Raw genomic sequence first — 24,083 nt, forward strand, 5'->3', positions numbered from 1 at the left:
GGTGTGAGGTCTACACAGGCTCCAAAGCCAGATTGGGGAACCCCAGTGCTGCAAGACAACTTCTCTGACAAGTGCCCCTGGGAAAGTTCTGAGCTTCTCTGTGCCTCAGTTTCCCCACATGCAAGATGAGGATGATGGCACTGTCTCCCTCAGCACGGCTATGAGAATTACACTCACACACAGAACTCAGCGTTTGTCGTTACTGTTACAAAATCGTGTGCTATTTTCCCAGCGACTGCTCTGAGACAGGCATTGTGGAGAAACTGTGGCCCCGAGAGTTGGAGACACTTGTTTAGAGTCACAAAACAAAGGTCTTTCTGCCTCCAAATTTATCCTGAGGATAATGAAGAATTTAAGGGTACAGAAGGGGGCATGTGCCCCAGAGACTCAGATCTTCCTATTCAACATGTCCTTTCTTGTTTTTTATTTTTTTAAGATTTTTTTTTTTACATGTAGACCATTTAAAAAATCTTATTGAATTTGTTACAATATTGTTTCTGTTTTATGTTTTAGCTTTTCGGCTGTAAGGCATTTATAATCTCCAGCCAAGGATCGAACCCACAGCTCCTGCATTGGAAGATGAAGTCTTAACCACTGGACCACCAGGGAAGTCCCAACACATGTCCCATCTAAGGATTCCCTCTCAGTAGCCCTTCGCAGCCCTTGTTCCTTACATATTCCCTCCAGCCACAGTGTGCAGCTCCAGCTCCACACACAGGGACCTTCCCCCAAATCTTTCCCCAAGTTCCCCTTTCACTCCTTGAAATTTATCCTCCATTAAGTTGCACAGTGTTTTTTTACAACTTCTCTTTCTAGTTGTGGGTTGTAAATTTTCCTTCTGCTGAGTCCTGTAGCTGGCTGACTGTTTCTCATTATATTTGTAGGCCTCAGGGAAAAAAAATAGGCAATTCCTTTATTTGAGAATCCTGACATTTATTAGCATAATAAAACTCTCAAGATGAGATTGCAGTTTTCCAGACAGTAATTTCATTTGCAGGACAACTTACAAGGAATTTATTTTAAGGCCAGGTAAAACCTAAAATCTATGAGACATGCAGAAAATGCGGGCCCAAAATAAAAGGAAATAAATGAGCTGGGCATGGGAAACTCAGCTGTTGTCTCTCACAAGTTAATTAGGGGTGACAGGAACAACAGCTCAGGGAATCGAGTTCTCAACCCATCCTGGTCTGCTTTCAAAGCTGCTGCTGAAGAGAAGTTTCTTCTTGTTAGTTCCTCCTAACACCTAGCAAATCATCACATCCTATCCCCTTGACACTTGAAACCATCGTCACTGTTAAAGCAGTTGTCACCAGCGGTACCTTCCATTTCACAGGACTCTCATGTTTATCATTTGACTGACCTGCCAAGAGGCCTAGTGATGGCCATATAGGAAATTCTCTTCTCAGTTACACTGAACTTTAGTGAGGTTAAATGACATGAACAGCGTCATATGGCTAGTTAAGTAGCAGCCAAAACTCTAATTCGATTCCTCAGAGTCTACTAGAAAGAAGATAATTATAATAATAATAATAATCAGGTTTTAAAGCACTTTGCAGTTCAGAAAGCCGATTCCCTCAGTCACTTTCTTGCATCCATTCAGGGCCCCTGCAATGCAGTGATATAGGAGGGAGGCCATGGAGTCAGGATGCAGATTTTATATAAAACACATTTGTATGATGGATTCTTACCCTGGCTTCCCCAAAATGCTAAGCCTGTGGCACATGCTTATGTGCTGCTGTTTCACATGGGAACAAAGTCCCAAGGGACCAGGAGAGAAGGAAAAAAAAAAAAAGCAGAAGTGACGCAGAGATGAAGGGGATGGAACTGATCCAGCTACTGCTTGTTTCATCATGACCAGTTGCTTGGTTTTATCAGACTGTCTTAATATGTCTTGCATAAGAACTGCCTTGTGGTATAGTCCATCCAGAAGAGAGGAGGAAGGGAGAAGAACTGATCAGCAGCCTCTGTCTCCCATTGATCCAAAATTCCCTGCATGGGGAATTAACTTCCCAGCTCTCCTTGTTTGCATGGTGTCTCAATGCCTCTGCAGTAACAGAAGAATAGTCCATAGCACCACACGTGGCAAGGCACCACTGGCCAATGCTTACGTGAAGCTGATCAACATGGTAGGGAAGAGTAGAGCCCATTCAGAACTGGTTTTAGTGGTGGAGACTGGAGTAAAACAAGTAGCAAGTAGCCAAGGTGATCTGAGGAATGGGTGAGGTCAGTGGTGGAATAGAGCATGAGAGATATTTGATACAACTATCAAGTAAGGTAACCAGTCCACTGATGGCCAGAGTCCATTCATCCTTTTACTCCCACAAAATACAATACTGCCAGCATTATAATACTAGTCAGTTTCAGGGTGTGATTTGAACCCAAGTCTGCTTGATTCTGCAGCCTATAAAATTCCCATGATAACATGTCATATACAAATACATATAATCCATAAATGTAAAACACGAGCATGCAAAGACACCGATGCTGAAAGTTATTGAGGAGTTACTGGGAGAGTCTTCTTGTTAATAAGAAGAATGTACTCAGTATAAACACAGTATAAATAGCACATACTCAGTACAAATAGGCATGCGAGCATGCATGCTCAGTCGCTTCAGTCGAGTCTGACTCTTTGCAACCCTATGGACTATAGCCCACAAGGCTCCTTTGTCATGGGATTCTCCAAGCAAGAATACTGGAGTGGTCGCCATTTCCTTCTCCAGGGGATCTTCCTGACCCAGGGAGAGAACCCGAGTCTCTTATGTCTCCTGCATTGGCAGGCAGGTTCTTTACCACTAATGCCGCCTGGGAAGCCCAGTATAAATGGACAGTAGAATCAAAATCAAAAGGACTGTGAGGATAGAGCTAATTATTTGAGTAACCTGCATAAACAGGACCACATCCTAGAAAGCAAAGGCCATATCAGAGGTCTACAAACCATCCTTGGATTTTTAATTCTCCCTGGGGCTTAGGCACATCTGTAGAAATACAAGAAACCACTGCCTCAATATTGCAAAACTGAGGCCAATATATGATTCCAAGAAAAAGGAGAGGTGGCAGAAGAAGAGGAAAATACAAAGGCAGGGCGAAGTCATCTGTTCTGGAAGCTGGGACTCAGAGGCCTTAGGTAATTCCAATGATAATGTCAGTGAGAACGAATATCATTTAAAATACAGTACCTAGGCCTTCCATATAAATTCTTTACAATATTTCTTCCCTAATCTCCATGACTTTATAAACAGCAACAAATAGAACTTACTAGAAATCATTGCTGACAAGTGTTGGAAAACTTTCAAAAGAAGTACATTCATTCAACAAACATTTATTGAATGTCTACCATAGGTTAAATTCAGAGTTCGGCACTGGAATTATTTGGTTAATTACAACATGACCGTGTACTCTAGGAGTTCAGTTTAGGTCAGCCCTGACAAAACGGCTTTATTTTCTGAGGTCGTATCTAAATTTTTCAGGAAAGAGCTGCATCAGCTATTAGCAATTTCTGTCCTGGGCACTGGGTCAGGAACCACCAACACATACACCATATATTTCATATTTGTTGAAATATACCAATCCACTTGTTCCTCTGGATGTTAGTGGATCTTCCAGAAGGCCATAAGGATTTGAGCTGGGAAGTTCTTGAGTTCAAAAACAGGATGCCCAATGAAGTCCAATTGAGAAGGGGGAAAAGAATCAGTCAAACAACAGATGGTAGTCTGGTGGGCTGTCCCTCTGTCCACAGGGTTCCTGCAGCAACTCTCCCCCTGAAATAGTGATAATTTCCTCCTAAAAAGGAAAAAAAAAAAAAAGGAAAATTCACTTTTAATCAGAAAAAGGAAATAAATGTCCACCAGAGAGAGACTGGTTCAAGATAGAAAGACTAAGAATATGTATCTCCCTCCTCCTCATTCAAATTTATAGAAATGACAGAAAAAGTGTTCTTAAAAAGAAATAAATCTATAAAAGCATGGGAAAATAAGAAGGAAGGCCACCAACAAAGCAAGACCAAAATCAACATGTGATGAGATTGTCAGAGGAGTAAATGTAGGGCAGGGGGGAGAACAAGTTGTCAGTGGGCAGGTTGGGGGAGCCCCAGACAGCAGAGGTCTGTGCCTCGGGCAGGTGAGGACGTGAGGAGCAGAAGCCAAAGCAATCCAAACGGTTCAGACAATTCCACTCCCAAAGATGAGCTGCTGACTGTCAACTCCAACCTTCGCCACATTAAGAGCCTGGATTTGAGAAACAGCAACTGTATCCACAGATGAACAAATAGGAATTTCAAAGTTCAAAGATTCCTCCCAAAGCCCAAAACTTATAAACATTTAAGGAAAATCATAACCATAAAAGAAAGATGCCAAACTCAAACAATTGAAATGACTCCCAAGAAAATATCAGGTTTATAAAACAAACAAAGAGTCTTTCAGAGATATGTATTAAATTCCTCAATGAAATAAGAAGATAAATCACCCATGAAACAAGAATGGACTATTATAAAATAAAAGAACCCATTAAAGAACCTGGAAATGAAAGGGACGCCCATTTAAGTTCAACACTTTTTTTCAATAGAAGACCTGGAGAGCGGAATGGACAGAACTAAAGAGCAATTTAGTCGCCAGGAGAACTGACACATCAACACATCAGTAAGAAAAAGACACCTGAGTAGAAAAATGGACAAAGGATATAAACAGATAATTCACAGAAGAAATCCAAGTGGCCATTAAACATGTGAAAAAATCCTCAGCATCAGTGTAATGAGAGAAATGCAAGCTCAACAACAGTGAGATACATTGTCTGCCCATCTGGTGGGAAAAAATTAAAATGACTGATAATCCCCAGTATTGGCAGCAGTGTCGGGAAACAGCCTCATATAGTTTTGGAAGAAGCATGAATTGGCGCTACATTTTAGGAGGGCAGTCTGGCAGATCTTTACAAAGTAAAATGTGCATAGTCTTGTAGCCAGCAATTCCAGTGTGAGGGATCCATCCCAGAAAAACGTTTGCATGTGTGCCCAAAGTGACACATACAGCACTGTTTGTGATCATGAAAACCTGGAAGCTACGAAAGTGACCAGCAAAAGGAGGATGGAGAACAAAACTGTAAGATACATCCACACCAAGGATGTGGTGCATGCCTGGACATCAAAAGATCCCACAGACACATGTCAGCAACAACCAGCTTGTCCTGATAATACACAAATGTAAGGTATAGTGTTTTCGTGCTTTACACAGTGATATCTCATTGAAACCTTCCTGACCCTGAAGAGGTGACTACTATTATTAACCCTATCTTACTGAGGAGGAAGGGCTTCCGTGGTGGTTCAGTGGTAAAGAATCCACTTGCCAATGAAGGAGACGCAAGTTCAATTCCTGGGTCGGGAAGATCCCTTGGAGGAGAGCATGGCAACCCACTCCAGTATTCTTGCCTGGAGAATCCCCGTGGACAGAGAAGCCTGGCGGGCTACAGTCCATGGGGTCGCTAAGAGTCAGATACGACTTAGCGACAACAACACTGAGGAAGACACTAAAGTCCCGAATTTGAATAGTTGCCCAAAATGACACACAATAATGAAGCAGGGGCTTAAAACTTGGAGCTTGATTTCAGGGACTCTGCTTTCAAAACATGCATTCAAGGATATGGTGTGAAAGTGTTAGTCGCTCAGTCATGTCCAACTCTTTGTGACCTCACGGACTATAACCCGCCAGGCTCCTCGATCCATGCAATTCTGCAGGCAAGAATACTGAAGTGGGCTGCCATTCCCTTCTCCAGGGGATCTTCCTGACCCAGAGACTGAACCCACGTCTCTTGCATCTCCTGCCTTGGCAGGCAGATTCTTTACAAGTGTACTACCTGGGGACCCAGAGTCATGGCGAAAGTTAAATACAACACGAATCATGGATGAGCGCAACAGGCACAGCGCTCAAAACAGAGCAGGTGCCAACGTCCACACACCCCTCCTTCCTCTGTCCTATGGCTGAAATGTAAGGAGAAAGTCTGGTTAACCGAGTTTTCCAGGCAGTTCTCGCCTCCCAGCATCTAGCTATTTGTAATTGGATAGTTTTCTATGCGCTTTACTTGAAGTTAAGAGCTGCGCTAGAGACCTGGGGACATCCATAAAGAAAAAGTAATACGAATCCCAGAGTCCCTTTTATAGCAAAAACCCAGTGAGATGGCTACGGAATTCTGTGAACATTTCTACACCTGCGAAGCTCAGGGAGATGGGGACCCCTGTGTTGTCACAGCTCTCCGTCCTAGAATCCTGGGCCCCACCTTTCTGGGTCACTGAGCTCCACAGCTGGCTTTCTCACAGGTAGTACTGAAGCCACATTAACACAAAAGTTGTTTCTTTTTATACACACTGTTTGGAAGGCAACATCTCTTCTAATGTGAGGTCCCCGGCAGGGGAACAAACAACAAATAGAGTTGTGGGAAACAAGAATGCGCATACCGCTTCACAGTTATAGGGCGCTGTTACACACAGTCCCCATGTAAGACTCACAGGAGCCAAGCTAAGTATTATTTATAAGACATTTGTTTGTCTAGTTAGGGGACTTCAGCTTGGCATGAATAAGGAAACTGCTGGAGGTCACACACAAAAGTGGTAAGGCTGTATTTGGAACAAGAGGCACCAGAAAAGCTTCTCTAACTGCAGGGTTGCCTGCTCAACTTCAGCCAACCCTACGAAGCTGCCAGAGGCTTGTCTAGAACATGCTCAAGAGGGACATCCTGGAACAAGCTGGAGGTGAGATATGGGCTTGGACAGAAGGCAAGTCAACCAGCCAGCCCCCTTCTCACTCAGGTACTCAAGGTGAGAACACACCTGCGGACCAGGGCTGGAGATGCCCGCATGAGTAAAGGGTTGCCCAGAGAAAAACAGCAATTCCAGAGCCTGGTCTAGACAATCTCTGGCCTCTTCGATCAGGATGATCTAGATCCCTGTGATCCTAAAGAATTTCTGGGGCTACCTGCTCACTCTCCATCCTCATCTCTTAGAATGCCCACAGCCTGGCATTTCCTGCCCTCCCCCACGTCAGCAACCCTAAGAGGAATACCTTGTGGAAATCAATGAGATCTGTGAGTGTCGCGTGGCGATTGGGGTCCACTCCCAGGAAGCTGTAAAAATCCCCAGAGGCATCCACAAGAAAATGCTTGAACCCCTTCTGCAGGCGGTAGGAGAGGGTATAACCCCAGATTTTTTCACTGACCCGGACCAGAAACGCACCCTCGGTCATATTCTCAAGGAGATCTTCGGCATCTTCTCGGCTGATAATTCCTGGTTTAAAAAAGAAAAGAAAAGAAAAAAATGTCAGCAGATTCTGCAACCCCTTTCTCATCCAGCCATGCTTCCCAGCTCATCCCTGCCCCTCAGCCTCTGTGAAAGGTCTAGAGAAAAGGGGAGCCTCAGGAGCTGTCCAGCACTTCCCTTATTCCAGTTGAGGGGACCTCTTGGCCCGGAGCAACTAGCGGTGTTGAGCTCGGGGGCAGAGTTTCTACTAAGACCCCAGGTTAGCATGCTTTCCTCCAAATTAAGCCACACTAATTTGGATTAATTGGGTAAAATCAGGCAAGCAAAGAACTAGTAATGAGCTGGAATTTTAGCGTCTATCGATTACAAACAGACATTGCGCTGTGGAGATCCTTGAGAGTCCTGCTTTAATGAACAGATGAGAATGACTTACGATTACTGCCTGGTTATCTCTCTGGTACCTGTGAGTAAGCACCTGGAGACAACAGTTCCTCTTAGGAAGTAAAAAGATTTCCTCTGTCTATGTATGGACACAAGGCAAACAGTTTCTTAATAGGGGCACAGAATTAAGCACCACTTCAGCTCAAAGAACAAAACATTCTCATGGTCTGCAGTTCTACACAATGTGGCTTCACCAGAGTACGACAGTCAGGTCTGGCCTTAGAGGTGTTTGTGCATCAGTGTCAATCCCCTGAAAGACTTCTCAGGAGCTGCTCTCTTCTGGGGACTATCGGAGGGGCCATGTGTCTGGTGGGTCAGGCTTTGCAGGGCAGGGTGGTGGGAAAAGGAGAGGGAGACTTAGTCTACTTGTCCATCCCTGCTGGCACCTGCCTACGGGACCTTCAGCCAAGCCCTCAACTTCTCCTTTTAACACTTAAATGACCGTCTTAACCTATCTATTTCAAGGGCATGTTATGATTTTCAAGTGAGACCAAGAATTGAAAAATCATTTCATAAACAGAAGAGCTGTGGGAATGTGGGCTCCTGCTCTCATCTGTTATTTGGGGGAAAGGTAAATTTGCAACACAATGTCCTCTTACACACCCACGTATTTACCATCTACATACATTCAGCAGGGTTCTGCCAGTCACACAGCAGAGGGCAGAAGGTGGCTGGGCTGCTCGTCACGCTGACCCTGAAGGCACACTCAGCACCCCCACCCCGCATCAGGGCACCCCCAGTGCCTCTGCCATGATTCAGTGCAGGGACACTCCCTTCTCTGATCTTTCCTGCTTCACAGGAGGTGTGGCAGGACCCCCTTGTGCCCAAAGCAGAGGACACAGAAGCCACCACACAGTCACAGGTCCCCTGTTAAGATAGCCAACAGCATAAATGGGGGCCACCTCTTTCCTCCTGCGGCCAAGGACTTACCAGGAGGCAATCGAGCCAACAACCCCCACCCCAACCAAGCGGGATAAGCAGAAACCAGGAAGATAGGGGGAGAGAAGCGGGTGGGAAGCACCCCCACCACAGGGCACCTGGAGGATGGCACACATCCATGCAGGAGGGTAGATGCCCCCGACGGCCTTGGTGGGTTCAGCTGGAGAAGCAGCGGCAGCCAAAAGAAGACCAACCAAAAGGGCGTCCCAAGGATTTGCCAAAAGACTCAGCAGTGTCTCTCAGCCACCTCCCTGCCCCAATACCAGAGGACTTAGATCCCAAAGGTGGCTGGGGTGGAGGGGTCATTAAAGGGAGATAGAGACGAAGCCAAGGCCTATGAAGGAGGAGGACCAGAAGACACCACCTCTGACCCAACTTGAAGTACCTCAAGCTGAAGCCCAGGGTCAACTGGCGGTGGAGAGGAGAGTTAAAATGGGTGGAAACACTTGTTGTGACTTGATTTTTTAATAAGCAAAAGTGACCAGTAACACCAAAATGACAATGCCAAGTCTCAGTTCAGTTCAGTTCAGTCGCTCAGTTGTGTCCGACTCTTTGCGACCCCATGAACCACAGTACGCCAGGCCTCCCTGTCCATCACCAACTCCCAGAGTCCACCCAAACCTATGTCCATTGTGTCGGTGATGCCATCCAACCATCTCATCTTCTGTCGTCCCCTTCTCCTCCTCTCTGCCATCTAAAACCCTGGAAGATCTTTCCACTGACCCCCATCTGGCAAAGCCTGGCTCAAGAACAGTGGACAGCAGGCTCTGAATGCCCGCTTTCTCCCAGCTGACCTGGAACCCTCACTGAAGGATTTCTCTTCTCTCCCAGGAATCACAGGCTGCTGGCTGCCTATACTCTACCTTTGTGTGGGTTAGAAAACATCCTTCAAGGTGGTTGAACTGGAAAAAGGTGCCTCTCTGAGCCAAAAGGACTAAGCTTACATTTCTGCCCTTCAATTCATTCTCCCCTAAACCAGCCCCCATTGAAAGTGAAAGTTGCTCGTCGTGTCTGACTCTTTGTGACCCCATGGACAATACAGTCCATGGAATTCTCCAGGCCAGAATACTGGAGTGGGTAGCCTTTCCCTTCTCCAGGAGATCCTCCCAATCCAGGGATTGAACCCAGGTCTCCTGCATTGCAGGCAGATTCTTTACCAGCTGAGCCACAAGGGAAGCCCAAACTAGCCCCATTGGCTTCTCTTTATTCATTGCACATTCTGCCTGACCCATCAGGAATTGTTTTATCCCAGGAGGTGTTGGGACAGCCCCATTGGCTTCACTTTATTCATTGCACATTCTGCCTGACCCATCAGGAATCATTTTATCCCAGGAGGTGTTGGGACAGCTCACCTTTGGGCTTTCATGACCTTCTGCCCAGACTCTATAGTACATTAGTAAACCAGCTGGAAACCAGCTCAAGGATGGAGACTGGCAGCCATGAGTTCTGCTCAGCCTCCCTTCCAGAGAGACCCTGCTTCAAGGAGCAGCATCTGCAGCTGTTGTCCCTGCAGGATCCACCATGCCCAGGAGGTACCACATGCCTGATTCAGGGCAAAGGGTATTATAACTGAGTCCAGGGGTAGCAGAGCCACCATGCCCATCCTATGTTGATGCTGTTCAGTCGGTAAGTCCTGTCCGACTTTTGCAACTCCATGGATTGCAGCACGCCAGGCTTCCCTGTCCTTCACCATCTCCCAGAGTTTGCTCAAACTCGTGTCCATTGAGTCAGTGATGCCATCCAACCATCTCATCCTCTGTCGTCCCCTTTTCCTCCTGATGACCCTACATGACACTCTCTTATGTGGGACTCCTCTACTGAGCAGTCTTTTCTCAGGGGCTTCCCCTCAGCCTGACCAAGGTGTTCCTCTGAGCTGCACTCCCGTGTCAGGCTCTTCCTCTCAATCATCCGTCCTTCCTTCCCTCTGCCCGTTTACAGGTATCAGACCTGCACCATGTTCTTAAGACTCTCCCCACCTGTCCCATTCCCTCTTCCTTCATCCTTCAAAGGCATTTCCTCCAATAAAGTTCTTGGACTTCTGCTTTTGGATGACCTGAACAGACAAAGCAACCTTATCTTTATATTCCGAGTGCCAGAGATGTTGGGGGGAGGGGGGCTTGTTTACTTTAGAGCAGTGAATATGCACATGAACTAAAATCACAGCTCAGGGATTTGATCAACAGGTGGCCTTGGGCAGGGCACTTAAGCCCCTCTGAAACCCAGGTCAGTGTCCTCGTCTATTAAATGGTACTGATTATAGCACCTATGTCTTAGATTGTTTGAGACTTCATTACAGTAATGTATTAATGTGCTTATCACATGCGTGAATGTGCTTATCACACGTGTGAATGTGCCTGAGAAGTAATGACTACCCAATACCATGTAACTAATCTGTACTGGATACACTGCTGCTGCTGCTGCTGCTAAGTCGCTTCAGTCGTGTCCAACTCTGTGCGACCCCATAGACGGCAGCCCACCAGGCTCCTCCATCCCTGGGATTCTCCAGGCAAGAACACTGGAGTGGGTTGCCATTTCCTTCTCCAAAGCATGAAAATGAAAAGTGAAAGTGAAGTCGCTCAGTCGTGTCCGACTCTTCGCAACCCCATGGACTGCAGCCCACCAGGCTCCTCCGTCCATGGGATTTTCCAGGCAAGAGTACTGGAGTACACGACACATGTGCTACTGTTGGCTGTTACCTCATGCTGATAGCAGCGACGATCATAGTACTGCTGGGCGTGCTACGCACACGCCACACACCCAGTCCTCTCACAGAGGCTGCTGAGGGTGACCTTCTCTGAAGGGGACCACTTGGGTCCCTGGGCCCCAGCCTGGGCTACTCCATATGGGGGACTCAGCAGGCAGCTCAAATAATAAGCATCAGTGAACTCTGTGATACCTCGTTGATGCCTTCCTAGGACTCAAAACTGTAATCTGTCCCAAGACCAAAGGTAATACGGCCTTATAGCTCAGGATGGCAAAGACAATTTTACAGAAAACCAACCCTCAGGAGAATTAGTTGGTGGCTGGGGGATGTGAAGGTTGCTTGGGGGAAGAAGCAGTTGCTTTCCTGCTCCATTACTCTGCTCTCCATCTCTCTCTCCCCAGATCACCCTTAAGCTAAGTGTACTGGGAATCAGCATTAATTGTATCCCATCCCATCCCATCTCCTTTGATACACTTTATAACCTCCTGGCTGAGTAAATGGCGGGGCATACCTCCCCGCTTCTGGCTAGGGAGTGAGCTCACCATCAGGACCACAGAAACTTTCTAACTCTGCTAATAATCAAGATCTTCTGCTGAGGGATACAGCCTTTCCAGATAATGCTCCAGGGTTGTTGACAATTGTTGGAGAATACAGCTACCGATTCTATCTGAGCCAGTTTTCACCCTCAGACAACAGGAAACGTAGTTTTTCCTGTAATTTCCAAAAACACCTCCTTTTCCTTTCTTCCCTTTTCTTTCCTCCAATAAACATTTATCAACCACTCTCTAGGAGCCAGGCCCCATGCTGGGCATCTGAGAGTCAGCATTGAATGAGAAACAATTCCTGCCTTCCAGAATCTTTGATTCTGGACTGAAATCAAGATTAGCAGAATTTTTTATGGGGGGTGGGGGGGATGTGGTGTGAGAGGAGCTCACTGTAACTGGTAGTGATAAAGACCATAGAATATGGGCTCAGAGAGGTAACCCACCCAGCTCTGGAGCCCAGGGATGGAAGTGCCAGTTAGACTGAGAACAGAAAGGTTAAGACAGAGGGGCACGGAAAAGGGGGCAGTTTGCAAAAGGAAAGAGCACATGATTCTTTGTGGCTGGAGGGAGAGCTGAGGAGGAGCTGGGCAGTGGAAAGACGTGTAGAGGTTGGAAGGAGTCAGGCCCCAAAGCACTCTCGACACCATTAGAAGGATTATGGACTTCATTCTGAGAGCAGTGGGGAGTACTGATCTTCCCCAAACAGAGGAAGGACACGAGAATCTTCAAGAGTGGAAAATCGATTGAAGGGTACGGATTAGAGACATACAAGCCAGGGATTTCAACTCCGTGATGGCTTTCTCACGTAAGCGTTGCTTCACAGCTACATTTCCACAGTTGCAACCTTGGTATCCAGCTCCCAAGCCACTAGTCAGCCAGGAACAGTTTCCATTGTGAGGCAGAGGGCCAAGGGTCACATGAGAAGCCTGATATTGAAGCCAGCACTGGGCAGTACCTTGGGGACTCGGTGGCCCCCATCGCATTTAGTCTCCTAACAACCCTACCATCGTCAGTTCATAGCTGAGGACACTGAAGTTCAGCAAGACAAGTGACTCACCCAAGGTCACAGAGCTATTAAGTGGTAGAGTCAGAATTTGAACTTAGGGCCTCGGACTCCAAGTCCAGCGCTCTTTGCTCTACACCGTGTTCTCTCATGCAGAGACAGTAAGTACTGTGAAAGACCAAGAAGGAGGAGGTTGATGAGACCTCTGGAAGTCAGGGCGAGATTCACAGAGGCAATGAAGAGGGATGGGAAGTGCGCCTTGAAGCCTGGGTAGATGCTATGTGAGCAGAAAGGAGTGATGATGAGGTGAAAGAGGAGCAGAAGAGGTGAGTGAGTGAAACGTCCCAGTGAAGACCAAGAATGGCACATCCATGGGACATCTATATGACATGACATAAATTTAATCTACCTCTCAGGAGGTTGAGAGACATGGAGAATGGAATGAAAGGCCTAATACATGAATAATCTGAACACCCCTAAACAGAGAGGAGATTGAAGAGGTGGGAATATCTCAAGAGCGAATGTTGATTGCTCTAAAGCCCGCACCACGACTACTGAAGCCAAGAGCCCTAGAGAAGCCTGTGCACCACACTGGAAAACAGCCCCCACTAGAGAGAGCCACGGGAAGAAACGAAGCCCCAGCACAGCCAGAAATAAATAAATAATTTTTTTTAAAAGAAGTCAAAATTATAAAAAAGAATGAAGGCTGAGAATTAGTCAGGACATAATAGTGAAATGGCACAAAGCTACTTAGTGTCTGAGTTTGTCAACCAGAGAGAAAAGGCAGATTAACTACAAAGAATAAACAAATTGGTGGCTGACTTTTCAGTTGCAGTAACAGAAGCCAGAGGACAACGGGTTGGTAATATTTTCAGGATGCTGAGAAAAAAAATAGTGGTGTTTAATGAAACTCTCTCAAGGTGAAAGGAAACGTAAAGATATATTCAGAAAAAATTTGAGAGTTTGACTACTAAGAAAATTTTAAAGAATATATATCATTTAGAAGAAATATAATCCTAGACAGAGAATCTGAGATGCTAGAAGAAATGATGAGTATGGCTACTTTAAGTCAATTTTTAAAATATATTGACTTACAAAGTAACAATAATCATGGGTAATTTGAGGGTTTAAAAAAGATAGAACTAAATTACTGGATAATATCTTATCATTTGAGAGTAGGATGATTAGAATTTGTTTAGCAAGAGGTTAAAGATATATATTAACAAAGCATGCATGTGAAATCATCTGAATTAACCACTGAAAGACAGGCATTGAGAGTGGTATAACCTCCAAACAGCAGAAGTGGGAAGACACAATGAGAAAAAAAAATTATTTTTCAATGAAGTATAAAGCAAGCTAATAACTGAAAAACAAACACAGTATAGTTCCATTTATATTAAACTGAAAAACTCACAAAGCTAAACACTCGTGTTTGGAGATCAAGATATAAACAATATATGAAGCAAAAAAATGATGGACAAAATACTCAGAATAGAGATCATATCTGATGAAAGGAAGAGGGATAATGGGTGAGCAGAAGGCTGTGCAGGGGCCTCCAGTGACTTTATGCCTTGCTTTTCACCAGGGTCAGTGGCACAAGGAAAAAGAGCTGTAATCTGGCAGAAGCCCAGCGTACAGAGGGAGGCCCTTGATGGGGACGAAGGGGAACAGGGTGTCCGACCTGACCTGACCCACAGGTCCCACAGGTGCCCAAGGCTTCTCTGGGGGTCGGAGGTAATCTGACTCACTGCAACGCCCCCTGTGGGGCCTCTGCGCAGAAAAGACAGGGCCGAGGTCAGGGTCAGGGGCCCTTCAGGGCAGCAGCCCGCTTCCCGTGGTTTCATCAGGTGAGGGTGAGAAGGTGGGGAGGCAGCAGGGAACATGTATACCAGCACAGCAAAGGAGTCCGGATGACTTCAGGCTCCTGGCACCTGCACATCAATAGCACGGGTGGGAGTTTGCAGCCAATACTCCCGTGAGGTGGGGCAGCTGCTGCTCCCCGCTCAGGTCTATTATTGCACCTCAGGCACAAATCCCCAAGCATTCTTCCTGACGCCTCCCCTAATCATCTCCCTGGATTCCCCTCAAACACCATCAAAACTCAGTGTTCACTATCAAAATAGTTGCTCCATCTGTACTAATCGACAGCAGCCCCAGGGAAGGAGAGGCACTTTAAGCACACTTGCAGAAGACACTCTGCTCTCACGGACCCATAAATCCACACGTTAGCAAATCCTAAAGCAGACCCAGGATTCAGTTCCCATCCCCTCCACCACTTCCATACTGGTCCCTGAAATCATTAGCTCAAATCGAACCTGAGTAACCAAACGAGCTCCTTTTATTTCTCTGTTAGGGCTTCTCCCCAAAAAGGAAGAAAGGCAGGCAGGCCAGACATGACATTTTACTTTTTATGGGTCTCAATTTATCTGACATGCATATTTCTTAAAGCTTTCACCAAAGCTACGCCTCACCAGCCAGCCAACAACACCTCCATTACCGCTCAGCTATTTCTCATTCATTTCTGTGACTTTCCTTTCTTATTGCCACACTTTCCAGACGATAACATTAAGGGGATTGGAATTATTAAGCTCTTCCTTCTCAACAGTTTCTCAGAGCATCCTGAAGCCACAGAGATTGTGATGAATGAGTTCCAATGCCTTCATTTTTTTATAACTCCAAATGAAATTTAGCCACAGCTAAGTGCTGAGACAAGGGTTTCACTGGACAAGCTTCTTGGTTTCAGATGTATTATGCACAAGAGGCACCATTCCCTGCCATGACTGCCTGCCTGTTCCAAGCTGACATGCCAGGTTCAAATTATGGATGCCACTATTCACGACAGGGTTGCAACCACCCAGCAAAATGACTTCTGAAACTGGCTACACAAGGATCTTGCATAGCACTAACCTCAACTGGAAGTAAAAATTCATTATTTGATTCACGCCAGTCTCATCGACTGGATTGTGAGTTTCACTAGGACAGTTATTTTCCTCAACATGGTGGCCCTCCATTGGTCTTGCCCACTCAGGACCATCTGTGCTTCTTCTGGCAAGGGAATGGTGACCTTCTTTTGGGGAGCCACCCCTTCCCACTCAGTCTATCCATTTGCAATGGGATGGACTCGTCCCTACTCCAGGAGTGGTCATGTGACTCAAGCCTAGCCAATCAGAGAGCTCAACCATTTGGCCATGATGACTGGCTCAGGAGTGGGCATGTGACCACACCAGAGTCAACAAGGCAGAATATTGGGACTAATAATACAAATTATTTGAGAGAAAAGTATGTCCCCTCTTCAGCTAGATTTGAAACTAGGAGAACAAGTGCAGGCATGCTACCTCAGGCTGATGTATTGTTTGAGAATAAAAACAACACGGAGAGCAACAGAGCTGAGAGATGGAGAGAGGCCAGTTGCTGAAAACAAGCTCCCTGAATCAAGCAAAGCCTGAAACTGGACCAGTCTCTTTTGAGTGTATCGGTTTGATAGCTTTCTGTCAATTGCAAATGAATGTAAGTGCCACAAGGGGAAGGAAATTGTCAGTTTTGCTCACCACCATACGCCCTGTGCTTAGCACAGTGTCTCACATAAAACTGAAGCTTAATGTTAATAATCAACAAATGATTTAAATACCTTACACAGGAGCCTGCTCCCTAGTGCCCCTGCCCAGACAATTCAACAACCTCAAACTCTAACAAGTACTATTATTACCTCTTCCGGAGAATTGTGCAGGCTTCCCTGGTAGCTCAGCTGGTAAAGAATCCTTCTGTAATGCAGGAGACCTGGGTTCAATCCCTGGGTTGGGAAGATCTCCTGGAGGAGGGCATGGCAACCCACTCCAGTGTTCTTGCCTGGAGAATCCCCATAGACAGAGGAGCCTGGCAGGCTACAGTCCATAGGGTCACAAACAGTCAGATATGACTGAGCGACTAAGCACAGCACAGCACAGAGAATTGTGCAAGGGATAAATGAAAAACTGGCTGTTTGATGTTTACCAGACACAAAGCACAAAAGAAATTTTCACTAATTACCAGTTAAAACATAAAAGCCGATGTGATCCCACACATGAGGCAAACCAACCAAACCCCATGAATATAGACCAGTGTACACCTGAGGAATGGTACCAGATCAGGCAACACCTGCCCAGGGATGCCACCAATTCAAGTGGTACCTCTGAGCACCTCCAGACAGACATGGCCCCAAGCAGGGGACAGGACCTGGAAGCAGATCAGGGACCCAGATCTTGGCCTCTCTCATACCCTCAGTTGCACATCCTCTTGCAAAGTCTAGACAACACGCATGGCAGTCCTGCCCCTGACCATCTCCCCACAAGTGCAGACAAGACTCTGACACTCAGATGCCCTTTTGGAGAGAAGCAGGGAGTGGAGTGAGACAACCGCAATCCCAAAGCCTATTCTCCCCAAAATGACCAAGTTAACTAAAGACGACCACATTGAAAAGAATGACACTAAACGGAATGGATGAGAGTTCATTTTTTCCCTACCACCTAGAGGGGTAAAAGGGGTTGGTGATAACTTCATGAGATCAGAGAAATTATAGAAAAGTACACTGCATTTTCATTGTACATTTAAATTAGCTTGAAATGTGGCTGTACAAATGTTGGTAGCACTGTGAGCTCTGCATGGGGGGCAGACAGTCTATTCGTGATGATTGCAGGAGGAAACACACGTTAATCGCAAGCCACGCTAGCCACATTGATTGCCTGCAGGAAGTGTTTCTAGGAGGCTGCAACCTAGAGCAGGCAACGCCCTCCTGCGCTGTGCACTCCTGGGGGCTGATGAGGAGTGTGACCTCAACACGTCAAAGCATCCTCTCTATCTTAAATGAAAGCTGGAGGCAAATGGGGCTTCCCTGATGGCTCAGCAGTAAAGAATTTGTCTGCCAATGCAGGAGACGCAGGAGACTTGGGTTTGATCCCTGGGTTGGGATCAAACCTTCTCCCCTGGAGAAGGTAATGGCAACCCATTCCAGTATTCCTACCTGGAGAATCCATGGACAGAGGAGCCTGGCAGGCTATGGTCCATAGGGCCGCAAAGCTTCAGAGCAGCTGAGCATGCACTCACACAGGCAAATGGCTCTGACATGTGAATCTATAAAGAACTTATGGTGGATGAAACTGGAGCCGATTATACAGAGTGAAGTAAGCCAGAAAGAAAAACACCAATACAGTATACTAACGCATATATATGGAATTTAGAAAGATGGTAACAATAACCCTATATGCGAGACACCAAAAAAGACACAGATGTATAGAACAGTCTTTTGGACTCTGTGGGAGAGGGAGAGGGTGGGCTGATTTGGGAGAATGGCATTGAAACATGTATAATATCATATAAGAAATGAATCACCAGTCCAGGTTCGATGCAGGATTCAGGATGCTTGGGGCTGGTGCACTGGGATGACCCAGAGGGATGGTACAGGGAGGGAGGTGGGAGGGGGGTTCAGGATGGGGAGCACGTTTACACCCATGGCGGATTCATGTCGATATATGACAAAACCAATACAATATTGTAAAGTAATTAGCCTCCAATTAAAATAAATAAATTTTAAAAAATAAGTAAATGAATGAAGATATTAGCTTAATGCAACACAAATATAATTTTAAATTTATGTGAAGAAAAATAAAATTATGATTTAAAAAAAATAAAGAACTTAATTACTAAACAAGGTAATTTGAGTATGACAGACTTTTAATACTTAAGCATAAGTATTATAAAAGTCATTTCCAGAAAGCTTCTCAACTACTGTAGCAACCAGACTTCATTCTCTAGCAAATGTCAAAGCCACCATATTTGTTTCTAGATAAGCAGAGAAAGAAGAGCTCATGGTGGGAAGGTAGGGGAGAAAAGTCATGTGATCTGACCTAATCCCCATCAGACTGGACAAGCCAGGCCTTCACTGTCTTGACTGAAGGGCCGTCTGGCCTCTGTTTACACATCTCAGCAGTAGGTGTGCTCAGGGCTCCTGGACGTAGTTTATTCCACCTCAGGACAACTAACTGCTAAAAAAGATGGTCAGACTGAATCAAAGTTAGCACCCTGTGATTTTCAGAAGTGTTCCACTTCTTGAGGCCTCTGACCTAGAAGACATTAGTGATTGGAAGACAGCAGCTATGCCTCCCACCCCAAAGGCTTCCGTCTCATGCCTGTCATCATAAAAATGTGAGGCCATGAAAAGGTTCTGGCTTGAGCTGGAGCCCTTCGTCCCAGGGCTGGGACAAGCTTGAGGCTGGGCATCCGTGGGAAACTAGACTACAGGTCCTGGGGCATGGGAAACCTAAAGGCAGTTTCCTGCGTCTAACCGATGATAGAAACTTCCCAGTGTCAGCAAATTAGGAAGAATTTCCTGCAACCACCAGAAATATGATGAGACCATCAGAAGTATATTAAATCAATAACAACAGAAATCACAGTATATTGTTACTCTGTGCTTTTATTTAATCCCAATAGAGAATAAAAAATCAGTTCTATCAAATCCAAGCCATCTAGATCCTCCGACGTCTGTCCCTTTCCACACACTTTAGTTACCCACACCTGCGCATCACAAAACAATCTCAGCAAAGCATCAAAAATGAAAAAGTGTTAGGTAGACAAGACACAAAGGGCCTGAAATCAGAAACATGGAACTGGGGGAAAGGAAAGAGTTAAAATCTTGAGAACACCATTACAATCGAGGCTTTCCTAAAGCAAAAAATAATTCCACTCTTCTTTGTCATCTTTTTTTGAGACCCTATAGCCAGTACACAATTTAAAAAAAAAAAAAGAAGGAAAAAGGTTCCTTTATTTCTTAGTTGGAACAGCTTAAGCAAGAACTTACGAAGAAAGTAGGTCAACCGACCTACTTTTTTTCTTCTTTAGAAATGTTTGCATTTAGGATAAGAGTTGGTGGAAATTTTCCATTCCAAATTCTGCTCCGGAGAGGAAAATCAGTCATCTGACTTGACATGATGGATGGTAACATGCTAACCATCCCTTCCAAATGACCCATGTGTTATCCCTCACAGTTTCTTTAAAAATTTTCAAGATGGGTATCATATTCATAATGAAAGAAAATTCAGACTTTTACTTTTTTGTGGGGAAGGCTAAATACATCCCATCTTCCTTTTGTGAAGAGTTTGTTTGATGTTATCTTTTTCTTTACTTCCAAGTGACAGGAGTGGTGTACCCTAAGGGTATGAAGCCACCATTCACATGCTTCAAATCCTGATATGCATCTCCAAAGGCTACCGTGTTTATTTATTCCATATAACAAGTAGAAGCATTTATTGCAAATTCTAAACACTTTATAAATATTATACACTTAATCTCCATAACACCACCATTACTTTCATGACCGTTGGTTTCTGCAGCTAGTTCTTGCTTCACATGGATTTGGTGCTCAGGTCTCACTACCCGCCCCACCCCCCACCCCCACCCCGCCCCGATTCTGGCTGCCACCTCTCAACAGCTTCCAAAGTCTCACCATAGCTTCCTATCTTTCTATTGTTCTTGGGGGCTGAGGACAAAAGCCTCAGCTGGCTCATTCTCTCCTTCTCAGCTCCAGACACTCTAGCTTCCAAGATTGATCCCAAAGACTGTACAAGGCATTCCCTGATTTCCCATCAAGCTAGGTTAGGAACTAGAGGCAGCTCTGCTCTGGAAAGTCCAAGGAATGAGAAGGGGTGAGATTTAAAATAAAGAACTCAAGGGGATTTCCCTGGTGGTTCAGTGGTTAAGAATCTGCCTTCTAATGCAGAGGATGCAGGTTCAATCCCTGGTCGGGGAACTATTAATAAGATCCCACCTGCCTCAGAGCAAATAACCCCAAGTGCCGCAACAAAGACCCAGTGCAGCCAAAAACTAAATAAAATAAAAGGACTCGAGCCATGCATGAAAGAAGTTCAAGTGAATATACAGTAAAGCGACTGTGAATCCAGAGGAGCACTTTTTTGCCCCTGTCTCCCTCCCTGGCCAGCTGTATATTCAAGGAGCCACCAGAATGGAGGAACAAAAACGGAGCCAGAGCCAATCCCAGCTCCCACATTTACTACTGGGTAAAGAAGGGTGAGTTCTCAAGCTTTTCTGGCCATCAGTGATGCTATCTGTAGAAGGCCAACCGTGACTAACTCAAGAAGTTGAGAGTCCCTCTGAGACAGTGCACATCCAACCACTCTGCACAGCTACACAGCCAGGCAAACACACAAGACCTCATGGCAGCAGCCTGCCAGGAGGATCACCAACGGGTAGTACTGATCAGCCAGCCAAGCTCTTTCTGTTCCGTGCAGCTCGGAGAGGATGTGACCTCCCAGAGCATGCAGCTGGGGGAGTCCACATTGCCTCTCACCCTCTGCCTCCACAGGCACAATCCTTCCCACCTCCTTGGGGGGCTGCAGGACAGCCTGGTGTGTCTGCTCCCCCATCTCCCACAGGACTCCTGGAAGGGCCATCCAGGAGGGGGTGTCCACTGCCTGAGCCTCAGTTCCTGGACGGAAGACAGTACCAGGAATAGAGACACAAATAAGAACAAAGGAGCTCAACAGTCATGTTTAGGAAGAAAACACCCTCACTCCTTAGCCCACAGACTCCCACCCAGGTGCCCGCTTTGTGCCTAACCCCACGCCCTGGCCAACCTTTCCCATGCTCCCAACAACCTGAGAAAACTTTGGAAGCTTGAGCGGCGAATAAGACTGGTGGTCCCGGGGCAGTGCCAGCAGAATCAAACTGCATACCAGACGCTGAGAACGGACATTCTTAAAGGCCCTCTGGTCACCCATCTCAAGAGTCCACTAGCCGTCCCTCTGCCCAACAGTAGCTGCAACCATCTTTCTTCTATTGAAGTGAAATGTGTCTCTTTAGAACTCCCAGCCCCGAATCCGCTTAACGATCTCCCTTTTTCCAGATGGGACTCCGGAGATTGAGGACTGGTGGCTTTGTTCCCCCACCACACACACATTTGCAAGACAAACATTCCCCCCCACCAAAATAATTACTAAAAATGATTGCTATAACTTCCATGTCCTTCCCCGGACATGCTTCAAACACAATCAGATGTGCTGTTGTTAAGAACAAGGTGGACAAAGGGCCTGAAGGGATGGACCCACCCTAGAACCCTGCAGCTCTGGGACCTTCAACAATCCTCTCCTCCATGTGTCTCCTGAAGACATAGCATGGGGAGGTAGGAAACAGTGCCCATTCTACTTGGGAGCTCTGCTTTGCTCAGAAAGCCAGCCTCAACTGCTGGGTCCCTACAAGCTGCACCGACTACATGGATGGGGAGTGCCCTGCCCTGGTGGTTGTCAGAAAAAGTTAAGAGGTGAACACCCCACCTGAGTGCAGGACAGGCCATCAGGAGGCCCACTCCAGCACCCAAGCCCCAACTCCACTATTCACTGCACACCCGCAGTCCCTGCCAAGCCCTCAGGGCAAGTCCTCTGGCGACAGCCAGTGGGTTGCTGCCAAGACAATAAGCCACGAACCAGGTGCGACTGATTTTTAGAAGTAAAGCTCAGGAGGAGAAATGGGTTCTGACTGAGGCAGTATTTAGACAGAGGATATTCTTAATAGTTTCAGATACATGTTGAAGTCCAAAAATAGATATTTTTTCCCCCAAAGCCAAGCTTACATGCAATAGCTTTTCTCATAAGTATTTTTATATAACCAGAAATATCTCTTAGAAACCCAGGAACATAACAATGAACACAGGAGAAAGGAGAAATGACTTAACATTTTTTCTCTTTTTAACAGAGGAGACTTTTATCAAGAACCCTGTGGTCCCAGTGGGAAGCCACCTCCTCCTCCCCTCCCGCTCTGTGCTCCGAGTCCACTTTCCCAGACTTTCTCTGCAGAGAAGGAGTCTCAGACTCCGGGAGGCATCAGCACCCATGTTTATGTGCTCATGGACAGAGCACATTTGTTGGCTTGATCTTCATACATATCCCATGGAGTCAATGTTATGGTCACGGATGAGGAATTGAAAGGACACACCCAAGCTCACAGAGCTGCTAGGTTCTAGAGAGGGCCCCAGATCTCCAGACTCCCGGTCCACATTGCTGTTTGGATTACGGTTCAACAACACATCCATATGTGTTTGACAGAAGGGAAGAAAATACAAAGTCACAAGAGTCCTTCTTACACCTGAAGTTTGCACCTAAAATTCAACTAAATTAATGATGAATGCTTACCCCAGGAAAGAAAAGATTTACATTAGGATTGTGGTCGATTGCATTATTGGCCCAAATTCTCCTCCCCTCCCTGCCTTCACACTGTTTGACACATGGCTTTGCAGTTCCTCACACGAAAGGAGCAGAGTATTTTTCCCACCTTCTCAACCCTGTGACACACTGTGGCCAATGGCACGAGGTGGAAGTGATGGATGCTGGTGTGGAGGCTAGACTTCAAGAGCCTGGCAGGCTGCCACTTGCTTTCTGGCTCCTGAGAAGGGCGTGCCCAGGCTGGCCTGCCGGTCCCAAGAGCAGCATGAGAGCTACACGGAGCAGAGTCCCCCTCACCCCAGTGATGATGCTCGGCCAAGATCAGCCAAGAGGAGAGCCTCAGCCAACCTGCAGCAGTGACTCCCTAACACTGACTGTGCGGCAGGAGGCTTCTACTCCACTACAGATTAGCAAGGGGGAGTCCCACTAAAGATGCTATAAGTTCAGTTCAGTCGCTCAGTCGTGTCCGACTCTTTGCAACCCCATGAATCACAGCACACCAGGCCTCCCTGTCCATCACCAACTCCCAGAGTTCACTCAGACTAACGTCCATTGAGTCAGTGATGCCATCCAGCCATCTCATCCTCTGTCGTCTCCTTCTCCTCCTGCCCCCAATCCCTCCCAGCATCAGACTCTTTTCCAATGAGTCAATTCTTCGCATGAGGTGGCCAAAGTACTGGAGTTTCAGCTTTAGCATCATTCCTTCCAAAGAAAATCCAGGGCTGATCTCCTTCAGAATGCACTGGTTGGATCTCCTTGCAGTCCAAGGGACTCTCAAGAGTCTTCTCCAACACCACAGTTCAAACGTATCAATTCTTCGGCACTCAGCTTTCTTCACAGTCCAACTCTCACATCCATATATGACCACTGGAAAAACCATAGCCTTGACTAGACTGACCTTTGTTGGCAAAGTAATGTCTCTGCTTCTGAATATGCTATCTAGGTTGGTCATAACTTTCCTTCCAAGGAGTAAGCGTCTTTTAATTTCATGGCTGCAGTCACCATCTGC

At 46.2% G+C, this 24,083-nt stretch overlaps 1 protein-coding gene across 1 annotated transcript in view; it reads right to left on the reverse strand.

Annotated features, from left to right (window-relative positions):
- Window positions 1-3,691: 3,691 nt before the first annotated feature.
- Window positions 3,692-24,083, reverse strand: part of SH2D4B (SH2 domain containing 4B) — an 82,107-nt gene continuing 61,715 nt past the window's right edge. Inside the window, exon 7 of the mRNA XM_010834134.1 lies at window positions 3,692-3,780. Within this exon, the coding sequence (XP_010832436.1) occupies window positions 3,692-3,780 (89 nt within the window). The remainder of the gene's footprint in view (window positions 3,781-24,083) is intronic.

The sequence above is a fragment of the Bison bison genome, unplaced genomic scaffold, assembly GCF_000754665.1.
Source record: "Bison bison bison isolate TAMUID 2011002044 unplaced genomic scaffold, Bison_UMD1.0 scf7180017864029, whole genome shotgun sequence".
Classification (NCBI taxonomy): Eukaryota; Metazoa; Chordata; class Mammalia; order Artiodactyla; family Bovidae; genus Bison; species Bison bison.